Genomic DNA, 18,152 nt, shown 5'->3' on the forward strand with positions numbered 1-18,152 from the left:
TTCCTGGTAAGATATATGCAAGTATACTTGAGAAATGGTTGAGAAGGATTGTGGAAGACAAGCTTGGTGAAGAACAAGCTGGATTCAGGCCAAATAGAGGTTGTCAGGATCAGATTTTCACTTCATGACAAAATAGTTGAGAAATCATGGGAATATAACAAAGATCTCTATTTAAGTTTTGTCGATCTGGAAAAGGCATATAACAAGGTGCCAAGAGAAAAACTATTCAATATGCTACAGTTATATGGTGTCAATGGGGCATTATATCAAGCAATACTGAACCCCGAGGTACACTACTGGTTATTTTATTATTATTATTTTTTTTAAAATTAATCTTTGTACTGGTTATGGGCAGTACTACCCTTACATCGTGTCCAGACATCTCGTCCAGACTAGATATAAGCCTAAGCCTTTACAAGTGTTTTACCCTATGCCTGTTCTGGCAGATTCATACCCACCATATATCACTTTTTCATATTTGTATGTCAACCATCCACTGATCCAAGTCAAGAGTTTATATTCCAATCTCATATTCTCCAGTTTATGCAACAGCCTTTTGTGTGGTATGCTATCAAATACCTTAGAAAAATTCAACATTATCATATTGTATCCATTCCCTTTATCCAACTCGACTGGAACATTGTTATAAAATATGTGCAAATTGCTAAAACATGACCCTCCTTTAGTAAACTCATGCCACTCTTTGCAGATTATAGCTTGTTTGTCTACCCATATGTATGCATGATAGGTCAGTAGTTAGACACATCAGTTTTTGCACCACCCTTATACAATGTAACTATCTCACATTTCTGTGGCACGAGCTGAGACTCAAGTTACACAAACATGTGAAAGGCCTAGTCAATTTGGATGATCATTCCTTTAGCAAACATGCTGATATTCCATCTGTCCCTATTGATCAATTCTTAGCAGGTTATGCATCAGCTCTTCAATCTCATTTTCATGAACTTCTGACTCTTCATCCAATACAGCAGTAGCACTGTTCACCATGTTACATACACTTGGTTGATATATCTTAGCAAACTGAGCACTTATTAATTGAACAATCTCATTAGCTTCCAAACTAGAGTACCATCTACATTCAATAAAGTCATTCTTTCACATTCATTCTTTTTTTTTTTTTGCTTGCGACATAACGATAAAATTCTATTATATTTATGGCTATTTTGCCTGCTTCTGTTTAGGAGTGCCCCTGTTTCTCTTCCTTTATGCTACATATATTTGTTGGTAAATATACATCTACAATGCTCTAAGAATCCATGAGTAAAAAGCCAATGACATTTAAAAAGGGGCACTCCTAAACTGAAGCAGGCAAAATAGCCATAAATATAATAGTTTGTTAAAAGGAGTAACATGGGAGTTTTCCCAGAAATAATATCCATACGATAAAATTCTTTTGGATTGCCTTTAGCTTGAATGGCCAATTTCTTTTCACACTCTGATTTAGCTTTCTGCCCAATACTCATTTTCTGTCCTGTACTTTATATATTTCATAACTCCTCTCACTCTCATGATATTCTTTCCACATCATCTTCTTGTGGATTTCTTGCTTAATAAGGTTGCACATCCATTTCACTCCCATATTATTTATTCTTTGAACACTAGGGATACATTCAGATACTGTCTTATTAGCACTTTTTTCAAAGATTCTCATGCAATGCTAACATTTTCCCCATTCAGTAACTGATACCATGGGACCAAAGATAGTATTTTCTCCTAAGATGATCATAATTTCCAGCTTTGTAGTTCAACATATAACCTGTTCTATCAGAGAATGAATATAATTGGATATTTTCCAAGAAAGCACAGCATGATCATTGCCACCAACTGGTGGTAAAATAGCCATATTCTTAACAGAGAAGACCCCTTCTGACGCTACGAACAAATCCAACACTTTTGGACCTCGAGTTCCTTCTTTCACATACTGCTTGAGAAAGTTGTCTCGCAACAATTCAATAATTTTCTCTTCTTTCTTTTAATAAGATTTCCCAATCAATGTTCGGAAAAATTAAAGTCATCCATTATAATCACTCGTTTGGTACCCATAAGGCTAAATTGGCAATGCATTTCTTCGTCCCCTGCAACTGATCTGCCAGGTCTGTAGCAACAACACACTATTTTAGAATGAAAACTATACAGTGTGAATATGAACAAAATTTAAGAGGTCGTCAAAAGTTTTATTCATAGATTACAAACAACTTAGTTTTTTAATAAATTGCAGTTTTCTCATATGAGCTTATGTTAGATCATAAAACTGTCAGTTACTTCAAGTGCAAGTTAAAATAACCAGCATTGATATTAATATTAAATAAATAAAAATAATGGAAATTCAATGTTTAAAAAGAAAATTTTTTTTTTTTTTGATTTTAAATGATGATGAAAAAAAAAAGGTACAAACTTTTTTAGGTGGTTCTTCATTCACTTGAGAGCGAAGTACATTGAGTTGTTCTGAAATTATTTTTCTATCCTCTAACAGATTCTGCAAATGATATTGTGCAATTCTACTACTGGTAACAACTTCAAGTTCTTGATTAAGCCATGCCTAGAAAAATATTTCTCTTATATATTATATGTGCAACTTATTCCACCAATTTACTATATGTTATGAAAACAAAATAACTGGTACTTAAAATGACTGAAATGAAGTTAATTATATTAAAATACAAACAAGCTTGTTTTTTGCTTAGAAGGGATGTTGTAATACAAAGAAATACCAGTAAAGTCCAGACCTGGAAGAAAAACAAATGAACAAAAACTTTTAATCATGCATGAGAAGCATGTTCAATTTTATTTTGAACATACAGTTCAAAGTCGGCCTTGTTGGCCGAGTGGTTAGCATATCCGCTCTCCAGTCAAAAACCTGCGGGTTTGAATCCCGCCATGGACATGGATGTTTGCAATCGTCTGTGAAAATACTAGTGGTGGTGGTGGGCAGCAGTATATGGCATTGGTGTAGATGATGAAAGTAGTTGCAGTTCGTTGTAGTTGGTGAATTGAGTGGTAGAGATGAAGAGTTGTGAAGTAGGTGCCCTCCCTTGATGAGTCTTTGGACTCCCTGGAGGTGTCATGTAATAATAATAATAATAATAAATTTTATCATATGCAATCTAATATTTTTGTTCTTAGCATAAACATTATGTTACCTACATTTAGGAGTTTGCCAAAAGCAATACATTAGCATCCTAGATAAAAACAAGCATATACAGTTTACTGGAGAGTTTGCAAAACAACTGTTAAATCAGTACTTTTTTTTAACTTGAAGAAATGTTGGAAATTCTCCATGACATTCACCATAATCCCCATTATGCTACTTGGTATCATGTCACTCAGTATTGCAGAAAAGGAGAGAGGAATGGAGGAAAAAAAGAAAGTTCAGAGTGCAGGAGTTTACTGTAAGCATGTGTTTTTGCACATGCACATACAGCTCACTATAGCAAAGACTAATACAACAGATTCACTGCTATAACAAATCTACTAAAAAGTCCTGACCAAAGTTCTCAAAACACAATGCTAATTAAAAGAAGTTCACTATAGCAAACTGTTCCTGTAGACTCTACAAGTTTTCTATAGCAAGAGTCTATTGTTGCCAAAGTTAGAAAGTGTAAATAGTTTGTAACAATGGAAGCCTGGTTGTAATGAATTTTATTTAAAATGAACTGCAACTATGGGACTTTGGTTAAGACTTTTTGATAGTTTGCTATAACTGTTTGTTATAGTGAGAGATGACTGAGTTTGAAAGAAAAGTTGTTATGCAATTCTCAAGGATACAGACTTCCAAATGAATACTGGAGAATTTTAGAACAGTAACCATTCACATAATGCAATATAAGATCCTCTGATGTGAGTATGCAAATTAAATCATATCAATTCCCCATACAGAGTCCATCTAAAAAAAAACAACCTAGTTCTTCCTCCTCTTTCAGGAACCTGTTTTTATTTTTCTGGAGACACTTTTATCACTTACTGCTCCCCAGGCACCACAGCCTTCAGCTGATTAAAAATAACATTAATAAAATAACGTTCTTTTAATACAACAGAGTACATCAGCATAAATAAGGCTACAGTGACAAAATCAGCAGAAGCAAGATCCTTCTAAATACTAAGGTAATTTACTTGGACATTAGGTTTCACCCACAATTTTTTATTTTTTTTAATGTAAACATATAGAAAATTCATACACCATGGGCAGATTAAGGATCTTTTCCTATTTTTTATTATTATTTACATAGTCCAAAAATCTTGTTCTAGAACCAATCACGGAACTTTTCAAGCCACACCCCCACTAAGTGAGGTGGTGGTCTCTCATTAACATCAATCACAAATACTGACCTGACCTGAAATATGGCAGTACAAAAGGTCAAAATTCACAAGTATAGAAAACTATACTTTGTGGACACAAGATGTTAGAGGCAGTACTGAAAAATAAAGAATGCATATTGACAGCTCCTTGCAAGTAAGTTGGTAGATGCCCTCAAAGAGTATAGAGAAAATTGTAAGAGAGCTAACTGAAAAGTAACTAAATAAAAGCCATGGGAAGAGCATGGTAAGAATATGGATGACAAATATCATGATGATTGCAAAATATTCTAAAGACTATTAAAGAAGCTTAGCAATGGAGGAAAGAATACCTTAAAAGGAATTAGACATGATAAAGGTGAAATGAAAACCTAAGATAAAGATATTCTCGATTTCTGGAATAATTACTTTGAATAATTACTGATAAATTAAAGCAGAAGTGAAAAAACAGTGAATAGAGATATACAAGAGGAATGCGATCAGACTACACATATGGAAAGAATGGAGTAGAAGATATTCAAATAGAAATGCTCAAATATGGACATAAAAACTTAGAATGGCTACACTACATAATTCAGAAGGCCTGATCACAGGATCAAATTCAGATGACTAGAGTAAAGTTCTTGTAGTTTACCTCAATAAAAATGAAAATAAAACTGAATGTGAAAATTACACAGGAATTTTCCTACTAATGGTTCCAAGTTAAATTTATGCATACTTGAAAGAGGATAAGAAAAACTTGGAGAAGAATAAGATGGGATTATGCCAAACGCAAGTTGTCAGGATCAGATTTTCACTTCACAACAAGTATTGAGATATCATTGGAATACTACAAAGATCTGAGTCTCCGTAGCTCAGTTGCTATAGACGAAGCCCTTTGGTCAGAAAGACATTCAATTCCTGTCCATGACACAAGGAACCTTTATCTGGTCTTTTTCGACTATCATCATAAAATTCCTGACATGTACCCTCAAGGGATGTACAGGATATAATAGCACTACATGAAAAACTTACATCGCCACTAACTTTCTATCTACAATTTTCCTCCAAATCAATCTCTTTTTCCTGTCAAGACTCCAACATTATTCATCACATTTCTGTCTTTCTAAGGCACTTTTTTACTGTATCAATCCACCTATATCTTGATCTTCCTCTGGGTGTTTTTCCTACCAACCTAACAGAGAACACTTGTTTTGCTAATCTTTCCTCTCACATTGTTAAAGTGACCATACCACCTGAGATTAGCTCTACTAACACATTCCTGGATGCTAACAATGTCAAGTTCTTTCCTAATATCCTAGTTTTTAATATGATATTGCCATTGATGCCATCTATTCATGCCACTAATCTTTCTCAGTCTTTGGTCAAATGTTTTACTTGTTCTATAAGTTCTCAATGCAGTTGATATTTTCAATGTTTCTGCCTATTTTCATTGTCTTTGTCTTTTTAATGCTGACCTTAATACCATATCTATTACAATAGTTATTCAATTAAGTCAGGGAATTTTGCAGACTTTTACCGGATTTATTTAGAAGTATAACATCATCTGCATAAAGTAAAGAGCTGAGATCAACATCTCCAACTTTGATATCATGTTTAATACCACTTTCCTTCATAATGTGATCCATATAGATAATGAATAACAGAGGGGATAATGGACATCCTTGTCTCACACCAAATTTAACATTAAACCATCTTCCTGTACCTCCTTCAATTCTAACTGCTGACTTACAACTCAAATAAAGACTAAGTATTGCTTGATATAATGCCCCATTGACACCATATAACTGCAGCGTTTTGAATAGCTTTTCTCTTGGCACTTTGTCATATGCATTTTCCAGATCTACAAAATTTAAATACAGATCTTTGTTATATTCCCAGGATTTCTCAACTATTTATTGTAAAATGAAGATCTGATCAGAAAAACCTGAATCCAGCTTGTTCTGAACCAAGCCTCCTTTCCACAATCCTTCTCAACCATTTGTTAAGTACACTCGCATAAATCTTACCAGGAACACTCAGTAGGGAAATACTTCTATAATTCTCACATTGTTTTTATTTCCCTTTTTTTGCTTTGGGTACTTTGAGAGCTCTACTCCAATCATCTGGAATTTGTCCCTCTGTCCAGGACTTCTGAACTATGCAGTGCAGCAACTTGAGCATTTTTTGGTCGAATATCATCTAATTCAGCTGCCTTTCCACAAATTACTTCATACATCAAGGATATCTTTTTCTCCAGTTTTCATGTCACTTTATCATCTCTAATTCCTTTCACAGCACTCTTTCCTCCATTTCTGAGCTTTTTCAACAACCTCCAGAATATCTTGCCACCTTCTTGATATTTATTTCTATGTTCTTACCAAAGTCTTCTCATGACTTTTGTTTAGCTAGTTTTTAGGTTTTTTTTAGGTTTCTTACATTTATCTCTGTATTCTCTAAGAGCACAAGCTGACTTATTTGCCAGGAACTTTTAATATGCTTTCTTCTTTTCCTTCCTGTGTCTACCATGAAGTTCTGATTCAGTCAACCTCACCACATGCCTCTCTGGTTGAATCAATCAATGTTTTCTTCAGGGCTTGCCACTGAATCTCCAAGGTTTGGTTCCTGTTTTCAAAAACTCTTTTTCATTTTTTATTGAATAATGTTTGTGTATTTTAATCTGCAGTTCACATCTGAACTGCAGATTGAGCTGCTCAACTTTTATTTACTTTAAAACTTTCTTACACGTTCTTATTTTCAATATGAAATTCAATTTTATTCTGCTCAGTTTGAAATTGGAAGTGATCACCATGAAAGTGCTCACTTGTAGTAGTAGTTAATCATGTGGTATTCTATCAAATGCTTTAGCAAAGTCCAGATAATAGGAATTTTTAAAATGCTTTTGCTATTTATATTTTAACTGTGTTCCATTGTCATTGTAGTGAAGCCTTCAATAATAAGAGTGAAAATTTTACATCCTTAAAAGTTTGGTTAGTAAGTACTTTGAGAATCAGATTTTTGCTTGGCGAGTGGTAAATAAGTGGAATAGGTTGCCAGTGAATGAATTTAAGGGGGGGGGGAGATGAGAGAGAGAGAGAGAAATAATAGGTATTGTGTGAATAATGGTTAGTGTGAACCTCCCATAATGAGTCTTTTGAATCCATGGAGATCTATATAATATCACTGTAATACTATGATATGAATCTTTCCAAGTTTTTAGTTTTAGTTTAACATTTTAGTTTTTTGAACTTAAGTTTTACACGTAATTTATAACTCCAAAGTTCACCAATGTAATTACATTATTATTTCACAAATAAAAGGAATTACACTGTCAAGCTTTGTAAAAGTTTATTAGATTAGCTTACATATAGCATTCATTTACTACAAAATCATGTCATTCCTATCTAAAAAAAACAAGCTATTAACCCCCCCTCCCAAAAAAAAACATATATAACAAAGAGAAAAAATCTTGCAGATACTTTATGATCAAATAGCTAACAGTCTATTTGCTACCAACTGTAATTTATACGTCAGCAGTTAGAATGTAAAATGTACAAAAAAAAACAATATGAGCTTATTCAGGTGTAAGGCATGAATGTATGCTAGCAATATTGTTAATGATCTGAACAATAAATAACTAGGCTTTAACTCACAAAACTTTTTTTTAATTTATACTAGATATATTTCCTCAACATGTTTTGCTGTTATATGGCTGACAGCATCATCAGGAGGTTGCTTAATATAAGTAAAAAACTGACAAAAAACTAAGTGATTCCCAACAGTCGCTATTTCTATAAACTGAAAAGATTGGAATGATAGTTTAATCACAAGTATCATTAAGCATGTTAAGTGTAGTCTCTACATTGTGTAAACTCTCTATATGACTGCTGGGTTAGGAGAGGTCTTGAATGTTACACATATTAATTAATGATTTCCAAATGTCATGAAGGATCATCCCATGTTTCTATTTAGTGTGCCTTTTGAACAAATGCCATTGAAAGACTCCTTGAACCTCTGTCAAAGTAATTCTCTTCTAAGTAGGGCATGGAGGATGCTTGCCAATTTACTGTGTAGTGTTCCTTGAGGATGTGCACTGCGAGTCTGCTTTTTTTCTTCCCGTTTGTTTTCAACATCACTCATATAACCTTTGTTACAGATTTCGAAACTTCTCCCGATTTGACCTAAGTATATCTTTCCACAAGAATATGGAATCTTGTATGCTCCAGAATGTTTATAAAATGGAACTTTGTCTTTAGGGGAACATAGGAAGTTTTTTAAGGTGTTAAATTAAAATTGTTTAAGGAGTTTCCAAGGTCATTCGCTCAAAATACACTAAATAGAAACCAAGGAACGATCCCTGGAAATCATTAATTAAATATATGTAACATTCAAGACCTCTTCTATACCAGCAATTACATACAGACTTTACACAATATAGAAATAGCACATAACTTGTCTAATGATACTCGTGATTACCTACCACTCCAGTCTTATCAATTTATATAAATAGCGGCTATTAGGAAATATTTAGCTTTTTGTTCGTTTTACTTATGTTAAGCAACCTCTTGAAGATGTTAGTTGAGGAAATAGATCTAGTATAAACAAAAAAAAATGGCTACCAGTTAAAACCTGGTTATTCATTATTGATCATCTATGTCAGTGGTCGGCAACCTTTTTGGAGTGAAGAGCCATTTTTAAAATTATATCTGTTAAAAAAAAATTTAGGGAGCCATAAGCAGTAATGAGCAACCAATGGCCTGTGAGCTGCATGCGGCCCTCTCAAGTTTTTTGTGAGGTCCAGGGTGTTTGTATGGAAGAATTAGTATATTTTAATTAAAAATCCATTTTATGAATGTTGATTTTTACATGTGGATTTATTTGTGCAGGTTAAAAAATTAAAATATACCTAAATAATGGAAAATAAATTAATACTTTCTTATCAAAGAAAAAGAAAATATTCTTTATGCTGATCGAACAGAGTACTTGATTTATGATTTAATTGCTCATCACTGCTTTAAATTTAGAAACTACATTGAAAAATATTATAATTAAATTATTTATTCAGTTTTTTTACAGTAACATGTTATTATACTTGTAAAACACAAGGGTGGCATGTCACATGAAGTTATATGATATTTTTAAATATTAAATAATAAAAAAAAGATTTCCTCCTCCTTACAAAAACATATGTATAAAATCCAATAACATACCTATCTCTTTAATTTTTTTTAATTTAAAATATCTTCTTAGTGCGACTTTTGGTGTTTGACTTCTTGGGATAGTTTCTCAACATGCAGTGAATACGCCGTAATTTTCATTTTTTTCAAACATGACAAAAGATTCTTGTTGTTTAGTTAGTTTGTAAACTTAATTTTTAATAAAATTCATATTAGAAAATATTTGCTCACAGAAATATGTCGATCCGAAAATCGATAGAAGTCCAAATGTGTATGTTTTTAACTGAATGTATGTGTCCGGTAAACAATTCCACGTGTCAAATAAAATTTGATCTTGCTTTTTAAGATCTTCTATTTCAGAACATTTGTGTTGTATTGCAAGGGTAGATTTTTGTCTTTCCAACTTCTCCAGGTCAGCTTTAAGATTTCTAAATTTTGAATTCCACAATTCCTTGGTTTTCAGGTCCTTTAACTCAAATTGAAATGCAGCCTCATCAATTCCAGCAAAAGGTGAAAAATTTAATTCAGCAAGATTAATTTCAAGTGGTCGCAATAAAAATGACATAGTTGCCTTGTTCTTTCTAAACTCCTCAAATCTTCCATTAAATTCAGATCACATATTTACCACAATTTCTTTGAAAAAGGTTAAATTAATGGAATTATTATCAGCTTGTTCTTGTTGATATTTCTTCAATGTCGGAAAATGTAATAATGTGCCTTTCTCTAAGTCTGTCACAAACAAATAATTTTTGTTCAAACGGAATCACTTCTAAAAGCAAAACGGCTGTATTTCCCTTTCCCTGTAGTTTCTTATTTAGTGTGTTTAAATGGAAAGTCATATCCACCATAAAGTAGAATTTTTGTAACCAATGAGTATCTTCTAACTGTGCATATTCAAGGTCTTTTTGTCTTAGAAACAACTTAACCTCTCCAAGGCAGGTGGCAAATCGCATCAACACCTCACCCCTGGAAAGCCATCTTATTCTGTTATGCAAAAGAAGAAATCAATTGCGGAATATTCGCAATTGATTTCTTTAAGAAGTTCACAAAATTGCTGATGTAGCCGTCCTGCCATTATTTCGTTAACAATTTCTACAATCAAATCCATCACTACTGTGGTGAATCTTATTATGATTCTTATCTCTTTTCGAAAAGTTTGTGCACGAAGTATCTCTTGATGGATTATGCAGTGAAAGGAAAACACACGTCATGCAAAATTTGTTTTTTAAATAAAGAAACAAAACCGTTTTTTGTACCTTTCAATGTCTTCTCCACGAGTTTGTCCTGTAAGTGGCAGTATATCGATTAATTCTTCCTGAGGTCCTTGAGAGTTTACATATCTACAAATAAGTACAATCTGTGCAATGTCATCCACATCGCATGATTCATCACAGGCAATGGAGAATCCTGGTGTTGAATTTAGATCTGTAACCTGCTGATTTGTTATATCTTCTGCCATTCGTATAGTTCTGTCCCTTACAATCTTAGCAGATAATGGCATGTCTTTTATTTTTGTAATTATTTCTGCTTTGTTTTTAAAATCGCAGAAGAGAAGTTCGGACATTTTAATAAAACATTCACATATTCGCCATCTGTAAAAGGTTTTTCTCGTTTTCAACTTCTTGAGTGGCCACAAAACTAGCAATAGATGTATATCTTGATGCTTTTTTATCCCTTTTGAAAATGAACATTTAGTTAGGTTTACTTTGCGTTGCAGCTCTTCTACTGCCTTTTCTCTTTCATGTCTCTGTGGATATGCTTTGTGAAATACATCGTGTTTATTTAAAAAATGTCTTTGTATATTTGATTTTTTATTGTTTGAAAGCTTTTCATGGCATATTAAACAATTGGAAATCCTGCTGTATTTGCTACAAATGCGTTGGTTTCGGTCCATTCACTTTTAAACTCCTGATTTTCTTGTTCTATCTTTCTCTTCTTTGCTGATATTTTAAATACTATAAAAATATTTTTATTTTGTTAATCTTTAACTTAATGTTACAATATTCACGTTACCTAACACAATCACCAGTAAATGAAAGCACTGCAATGTCCATGACAAAACCTTTACTTATTTTAACTAAGTGAGCAGATTTACAGGCCACACCTGCACTATATGCGAAAACAATGGGCGCGTTCAGACAGGCAAGCACTACATGTGCTAGCCTAGCATGACGTATTTGGTTTAATAAATTAAAACAACATAAAACATAACTTAAGTTTAATTATTTAATTAAAACTCATGATTTTGTATTACAAGTGTTATGTTTCTCATTATATTCATAAAATAATTAACAGTTCATCGTAGTAATTCTTCTACCACATCATGAATCAAATCAGGAAGATTATTTCTTTCCATTCCCAAAGACAAAACCTCTCTCACATAAGATTTTATCTTCGAAAAAAAATGTTTTCTATGGGATTAAGCATGCACGAATATGGAATTCTTGCATTATCCATTATAGCCCTGTTGTATAGTGTTTTCACCACACTCCATATTGTTGTGTGTGTGTGTGGGGGGGGGGGGGGGATTGTTGGTGAACGTACCTGCCTGTATGGGTGGGTTTTCTATAAACTGAGAAAACCAAGGTTCCATCAGGTTGGCGGGTGACTAGTGTGTCTAGGAAAGGGAGACTGTCATTTTCCTCTTTTTCCAGAGTGAACTTCATTCTGGAGTGTTGGTTGTTTAAGTGTGTTAAGAAGGAGAGGAGTGTATCAGAGCCATGTGGCCAAATAGTGAACACATTATCAACGTAGCGAAGCCATATGGTTGGTTTTTGTGGGGCAGAGGCTAAGGCTTTTTCTTCAAAGGTCTCCATAAAGAGATTGGCCAGGGGTGGGGAGAGTAGTGTAAAGAAGGATTATCATGTATGATTTCAAAGAGTTCAAACATGAAAGTATTAAGTTTTTCAGCATTGCATGTACTATTTTCAATTGTAAAATATCCTTGACTTAATGTAAAATGTCCTTAATTTATTGCAAATGCTATATTTAGGTTTTTAGTTTCTAATTTAATAAATAACATTCATTTTGCATTATTCAAAAATAGATTGTTTAATAATGAAAAGAGCCACAATTATTCATTCAAAGAGCCGTATGCAGCTCCGGAGCTGCAGGTTGCCGACCCCTGATCTGTGTCGATCAAAATTGAAGATATTAAATTAAACTCAGATTTTTATGACAATAGTATACTTCTTACCATAACATCTTCAGGGCTTGGCTGTTTTGCGGTTACAGATGAAACAGTTAAAGCTATGAGGGCTGCATATTATATATCTGTTCATTATGTGTGTGGTTGGTTTGCCTGTTTAGCAGAATGAAAAATCTGCATTTCAGGAAAAGAAAATACTGTCTTATGTCTTCAGGATTAACTGCAGTAAATAAATGCTCTATGCATTCTCGCTGATGAATCAATAAACATGAAAATAGATCATAAAATAAGGAAAGCAGGTATGGTTAAGTGCAAATTAAATAAATGTATATTGGATAAGAGAAAAATTAGCCCAAACACTAAACCAACAGAATACACAAGACAGTGTTTAAACACATTTTAACTTATGAATCTAAGAGGCCAGGCTAGAAATAAAAACAGTTGATCTAACACTAGAGACTGCAGATATAAGAGTTCTGAGAAAATAAGAGGGAGTGAACAGGTAGCGTCAATTGCAGAATCATGCTAAAATGAAGATATTATAAAGGGATATGACATTGTTAGCATTCAGGAATGTGTGAACAGAGTTAATTAATGTAATATGATCAATTAAACAGAATGGAAGAAGAAAGGTGTACAAAATAAGGATGCTAGGATAACAGAAAAAAAGAATCAACAGAAGGACTAAGACTATCTTACAAAACAAATGACTGAATTGGAAGAAAAATATAGGAAAAAATGTACAGGCAAACCTCTATTCACAAACTTTCAAGAAATGAACAATGCATGGACTAATAAATTGTGACTTGCAATTCGTTTAACATAGAACCCTATGCTTAGAAACATTTTACAATGTGCCAAGTTCACTGACATTTCACAGTGAGCAAAGGAAAATGTTTAGTCCAATAATTCCCTGTTCTATGCTGTACTTAATTACATAGGTTATGTACACTTCTTGTATTACCTTTCTGTCCCATATTGAATATTCTTCAGCTGCTGAACATATTCTCCATGTTAATGTTGTGTGTGTGTTTACATATAAGGTTCAATGTTTTAATTACTCTTGAAATATAAAAACAAATGTAAACATGACTGCGAAAGTGGCAAAAATGTTAATTGATTTCAGTAGAAACTAGAATAAACAATAATTAAGCAATCTGAAAACAATAATTCATTTCTCTGAGTGATGTTTATATGCACAATAAGTCTTGTTCACTCTAGTTATTTCCAAAAAATGGAATATCATCTTTGAAGAAATGGAGCATTGCTTAACAACTTGGATTCAGTATCAAAAATAGCAAAAAATCAACTATTAGTTTTTCTTAGTTTGCAAAGGTAATAATAGAGAGTTGGCCTTCTACAAGTATACCAAGACATTAAAAAGAGGAAAAATTCATTGTAATTCATTATTATAAATATACTATATAATAATTTTGACAGCAGCTATGCAATTAAGTATACAGGTGAACCCCCAACTTATGAACATGCATTCATGGAAATGAACACATTAATTTGCTTTTTCAAATAATGTATATTTCACAATAATTTTTTTTTCAGAAATGCATTAACAAATTTTACAATATATCTTTATGAAAAAAAAAAAAAAAAAAGCAAATTAATGTGTTCATTCCCATGAACACATTATGTTCATAAGTTGGGGGTTCACCTGTATACTTAACTGCATAGCTGCTATCAAAATTATTATATATTATATTTATAATAATTATAGTATTCTTTACACCTGGAGGGTACATAACAGGAAATGATGACAGCCTTGTTCATACTGAAAGCACTGAAGAAGTGATACCTATATAGATTCCATAATTTTCAAATACTCTGGATCTCTTTTTGACCACTTTTCCTCCCAAATATGCTGCAAAGGTCACCCTTCTTCTCAGCAACTCAGACCATCATCTTGTACAAGTCTCCCCCCCCCTCTCTCACACACACACACACAAAAAGAATGCCTCCCCTTCAACCACATCTGACCTCTAGAATTTCTACTACTTTCCTTGGTTTGACTATTGCTTCCACTCATCTGCCCTTAACACCTGCTGCAAACAAGTCACAGAAATGATTTGTTCTCACTGACATGAATGCCTTCATGACAGTGAAGCAATTCAACCTATAACCCTCATTCTGCTTTCCAAGCCCTGGTTCAACCAAAAGTTTATCAAATAATGTATATTATTTGATAAACTAAGAATAATAGTTCAGCTTATCACATGTGGCTTGTATTAATGAATTCCAGCTTCATACTCTGCCTATATGAAAGCATGCAACATATGCAAATCAGCCATCAACAGATCCAAATCTAATTTCATAAAGGCAAACAGCAGAAAACTTCCCTCCTGTTCAAAAGGAAGTCATGCCTTCTGGCCCCTTGCTAAGACTGTCAGATGCACCTTCTGCTCTCCTGCACTTCCACTTCTCTCTCTCATCCTGACAGCACCATAGTTACTTCACCCAAAGATAAAGCTAACCTCTTGACATCATTTTTTTCCTTGAACTCCTGCATAGATGAACAAGGGAAATTACCTCTGACCATAACTGAATGTGAGCACCATATTCAGTTATGTGGTTTTTCAACAAAAACACATCAGAAAGCTACTAAATAACTTGAACACTAAGAAGTCTTCTGGTCCTGATGGCACCACTCCAATTGTTCTCAAACATTGTGTCCAGAGTTAATACCTGTCCAACATCATCTCTACAATTATAATATTATAATTGTAGAGGATGGCAATTATATACAATTATAAAAGGATGGCAGAAGTCTACTGTCAAACTACTGACCAATTCTCATCACCTCTGTACTCCTCTCCAAAATAATGGAGAAAGTAATTAATAATCAACTCATCCTCTACTTAGAGGCTCACCAATTAATCAGCGACTACCAGCACAGATTCCACCATTCAAGATCAACAGCTGATCCCATAGCTTACATCAACCACCACTGGACATGTGCTGTGGAAAAGTTTGGAGAAATTTGTGCTGGTGCCCTTGATATTTCCAATGCTTTCGACTGTGTGTGTGGCATCGTGGCCTCCTGAACAAATAGCCATCCTTTGGTCTCCTTGCCACCATCTGTAATTGGATAACCAGTTTTCTCTCTGGTCATTCTCTGCAAATCATGGTAGATGAATCCCTCTCTTCGAGCTTCACCACCAATACTGGAGTGTCTTAAGGCTCTGCCCTATTACCTAGTGTGTAATGACTGCATGTGCAAATAAAAGCAAAGAAACAAAAAAGTAATTTTCCATGTCAGAGTAGGGGAATATTGTCCTATGTGAAGAAATGTTCATAAAGTTCACAAGGCAAGAATGAAAATGTTCAGTTACTCTACTTACTTTTACTCTTGCTCCAAGACCTTGCATATTATTATCTTTTTCCTTTGCACGTCGCTCTGATACAGTTCTTTGTTGCTGTACTGCATCTTGCAATCTTTTATTGGCTGCTACTGCTTCTTCCATTTTTCTTCGTAAGACATTTTGCTGTTTGGTATATTGTTGTTCCATTTTAACCATTTCATACTGCCTTTTTCTTTCTTGTTGTTTTAGTTGAGCAACTTCCCTGTCCTTCTGCAATTTCCACTGTCTATATTTTTCTCCCTCTTCTTTGAGTTGTCTCAATAGGCGCACTCGAGTCTGTTTCATGTTCTGAAAAAAATGTAAACAAGAAGACATCTGCTGGTGCAATAAAATTTCAAATTCAAAGAAAAAAGTAGCCTAAACCTGATGTGTTTGCATAAAAAGAAGTTTTACAATCTTAGTATACAATGGGATCTCCAAGTTAAAGCCAGTAATGGTAAATCACTATTATGAAACAAAGTTGCAAACTGTATCTGTTAATGATAAATGTGTCATTTCCATGACACCAGCATGAAACAGCCCTTTAATTTTTATTACATTCTTATTTTCATAAATAACATTAAGAAATACTCTTCTAAACTTTTAAAATATATTCTCTTAACATCATCCTCAATGCACACTGCTTTAGGAAGTTGCAAATATATTTCATGGAACTCTCTCATTGATAGGGAGAGAGGGAAAAAAGTTATCACAAATACTTTGTGATATACAGCGTTAGATGAAAGAACATCAAAATAACAAACAGAAGTCTAAAGAGTTTTTGAAGTCATAGTAGCAACGAAACTTCCCAAACCTTAGTGAGTATGGCTGTATTAATTTACAAACAATTTGAAAAACAGCAATTTTAAGACTAGCTCCAACTTAATATTTGTAACTTCTTTTTATCTATAATAGAGGATGACAAAATTAGGACTACTCCTTTTATGTTCATTGCAATTTTAAATTGTTTCCATTTAATTGCTGGTGCTTGTGACAAGATGATATTTAGAAAACTATCATCTTCAGAGTATCTTATTTATTTTTTGCTGTTGCTGTGAACTACTACAATAATCTACAACTTATCTGACCTTCAAAAGAATCACTCTTCCCAATTAACTGACTCTTGTTGCATGTCATTGTACTTCAATTATCTGAATGTCAAAAATTGCCTTCCAGGTTGGGTTGGATAAACAGTAGATTATCCAACCCAACCTGGAAGTGTATACTGCTTTCTGTATAATATAGACACAGTTGAAAAATTATTTAATTAAGATAGATTAACTATAAATATTTCGATCCACATATCATGGATTATCAGTATAATACAGTTGGAAATTAAACAACAGTGAAAGTATATGGAAAATGGGTCTCTCCTTATATGCAGTTATGAGACACACAGGTAAAAATCAATAGTATTAGAAACAACTGAAGTGTGCGAGTGAATAAAAACAAACAAACAAGAAATGAAGATACGTGTACATGTAATCAAAACTTATACGAGGGTGGCTGAAAAGTTCTTGGCCTGACAATGAAAAAACAAATTTATAATTATAAAATGATTTTTATTTATCAACATAATCTCCCTTAAGACTAATACAATTATTCCAGTGATGATCCAGCACCATTATCCTATACCTGTAGTTGTTCTCAGTAAGATCTGCAAAATACCTCTCTACAGCTGCGATCACCTCTTGATTCGAAGAAAAGCACTGACCTGCGAGGAAGAGTTTTAGTTTTGGGAAGAGATAGAAGTCAGAGGGAGCCAAATCTGGGGAATAGAGTGGATGTTCCAACAATTCATAGTGCAGATCCTTTAATTTTCCCATTGCCAAAACACCTTTGTGGGCAGGTGCATTGTCCTGATGAAAGATGGGTTTTTTTCTTCTGCAAACCGGGTCTTTTCTCATGCATTTTTTTGTCTAGTCTGGTTAAAAGATCAGAATAACATTCCCCGGTTATTGCTTTACCCTTTTCAAGATAATTAATAAACAAAATGCCTTTAGCATCCCAAAACACCGATGCCATGACTTTTCCTACTGATGGAACCGACTGTCTTCTTTGGCACTGAACAACTGGCTTCTGTCCAATGTTTTGAACTGCTGTTTGGATTCTCGTGTGTAATGGTGAATCCAAGTCTCATCCATATTAATAAAGCGACTTACAAAATCAATTTTATTCTTGTTA

The 18,152-nt window shown here is 33.6% G+C and overlaps 1 protein-coding gene across 2 annotated transcripts in view; it reads right to left on the reverse strand.

Annotated features, from left to right (window-relative positions):
- Window positions 1–18,152, reverse strand: part of LOC150104880 (chromosome-associated kinesin KIF4-like) — a 282,861-nt gene that overhangs the window by 90,793 nt on the left and 173,916 nt on the right. For both annotated transcript variants that reach the window (XM_090396035.1, XM_090396036.1), the window contains exons 15-16: window positions 15,969–16,277; window positions 2,417–2,560 (exon numbers count right to left, since the gene is read on the reverse strand). In XM_090396035.1, the coding sequence (XP_090252161.1) occupies window positions 2,417–2,560; window positions 15,969–16,277 (453 nt within the window). The remainder of the gene's footprint in view (window positions 1–2,416; window positions 2,561–15,968; window positions 16,278–18,152) is intronic.

The sequence above is a fragment of the Typopeltis vanoorti genome, chromosome 7 (assembly GCF_054136105.1).
Source record: "Typopeltis vanoorti isolate ZY-2024b chromosome 7, IOZ_Tvanoo_1.0, whole genome shotgun sequence".
Classification (NCBI taxonomy): Eukaryota; Metazoa; Arthropoda; class Arachnida; order Uropygi; family Thelyphonidae; genus Typopeltis; species Typopeltis vanoorti.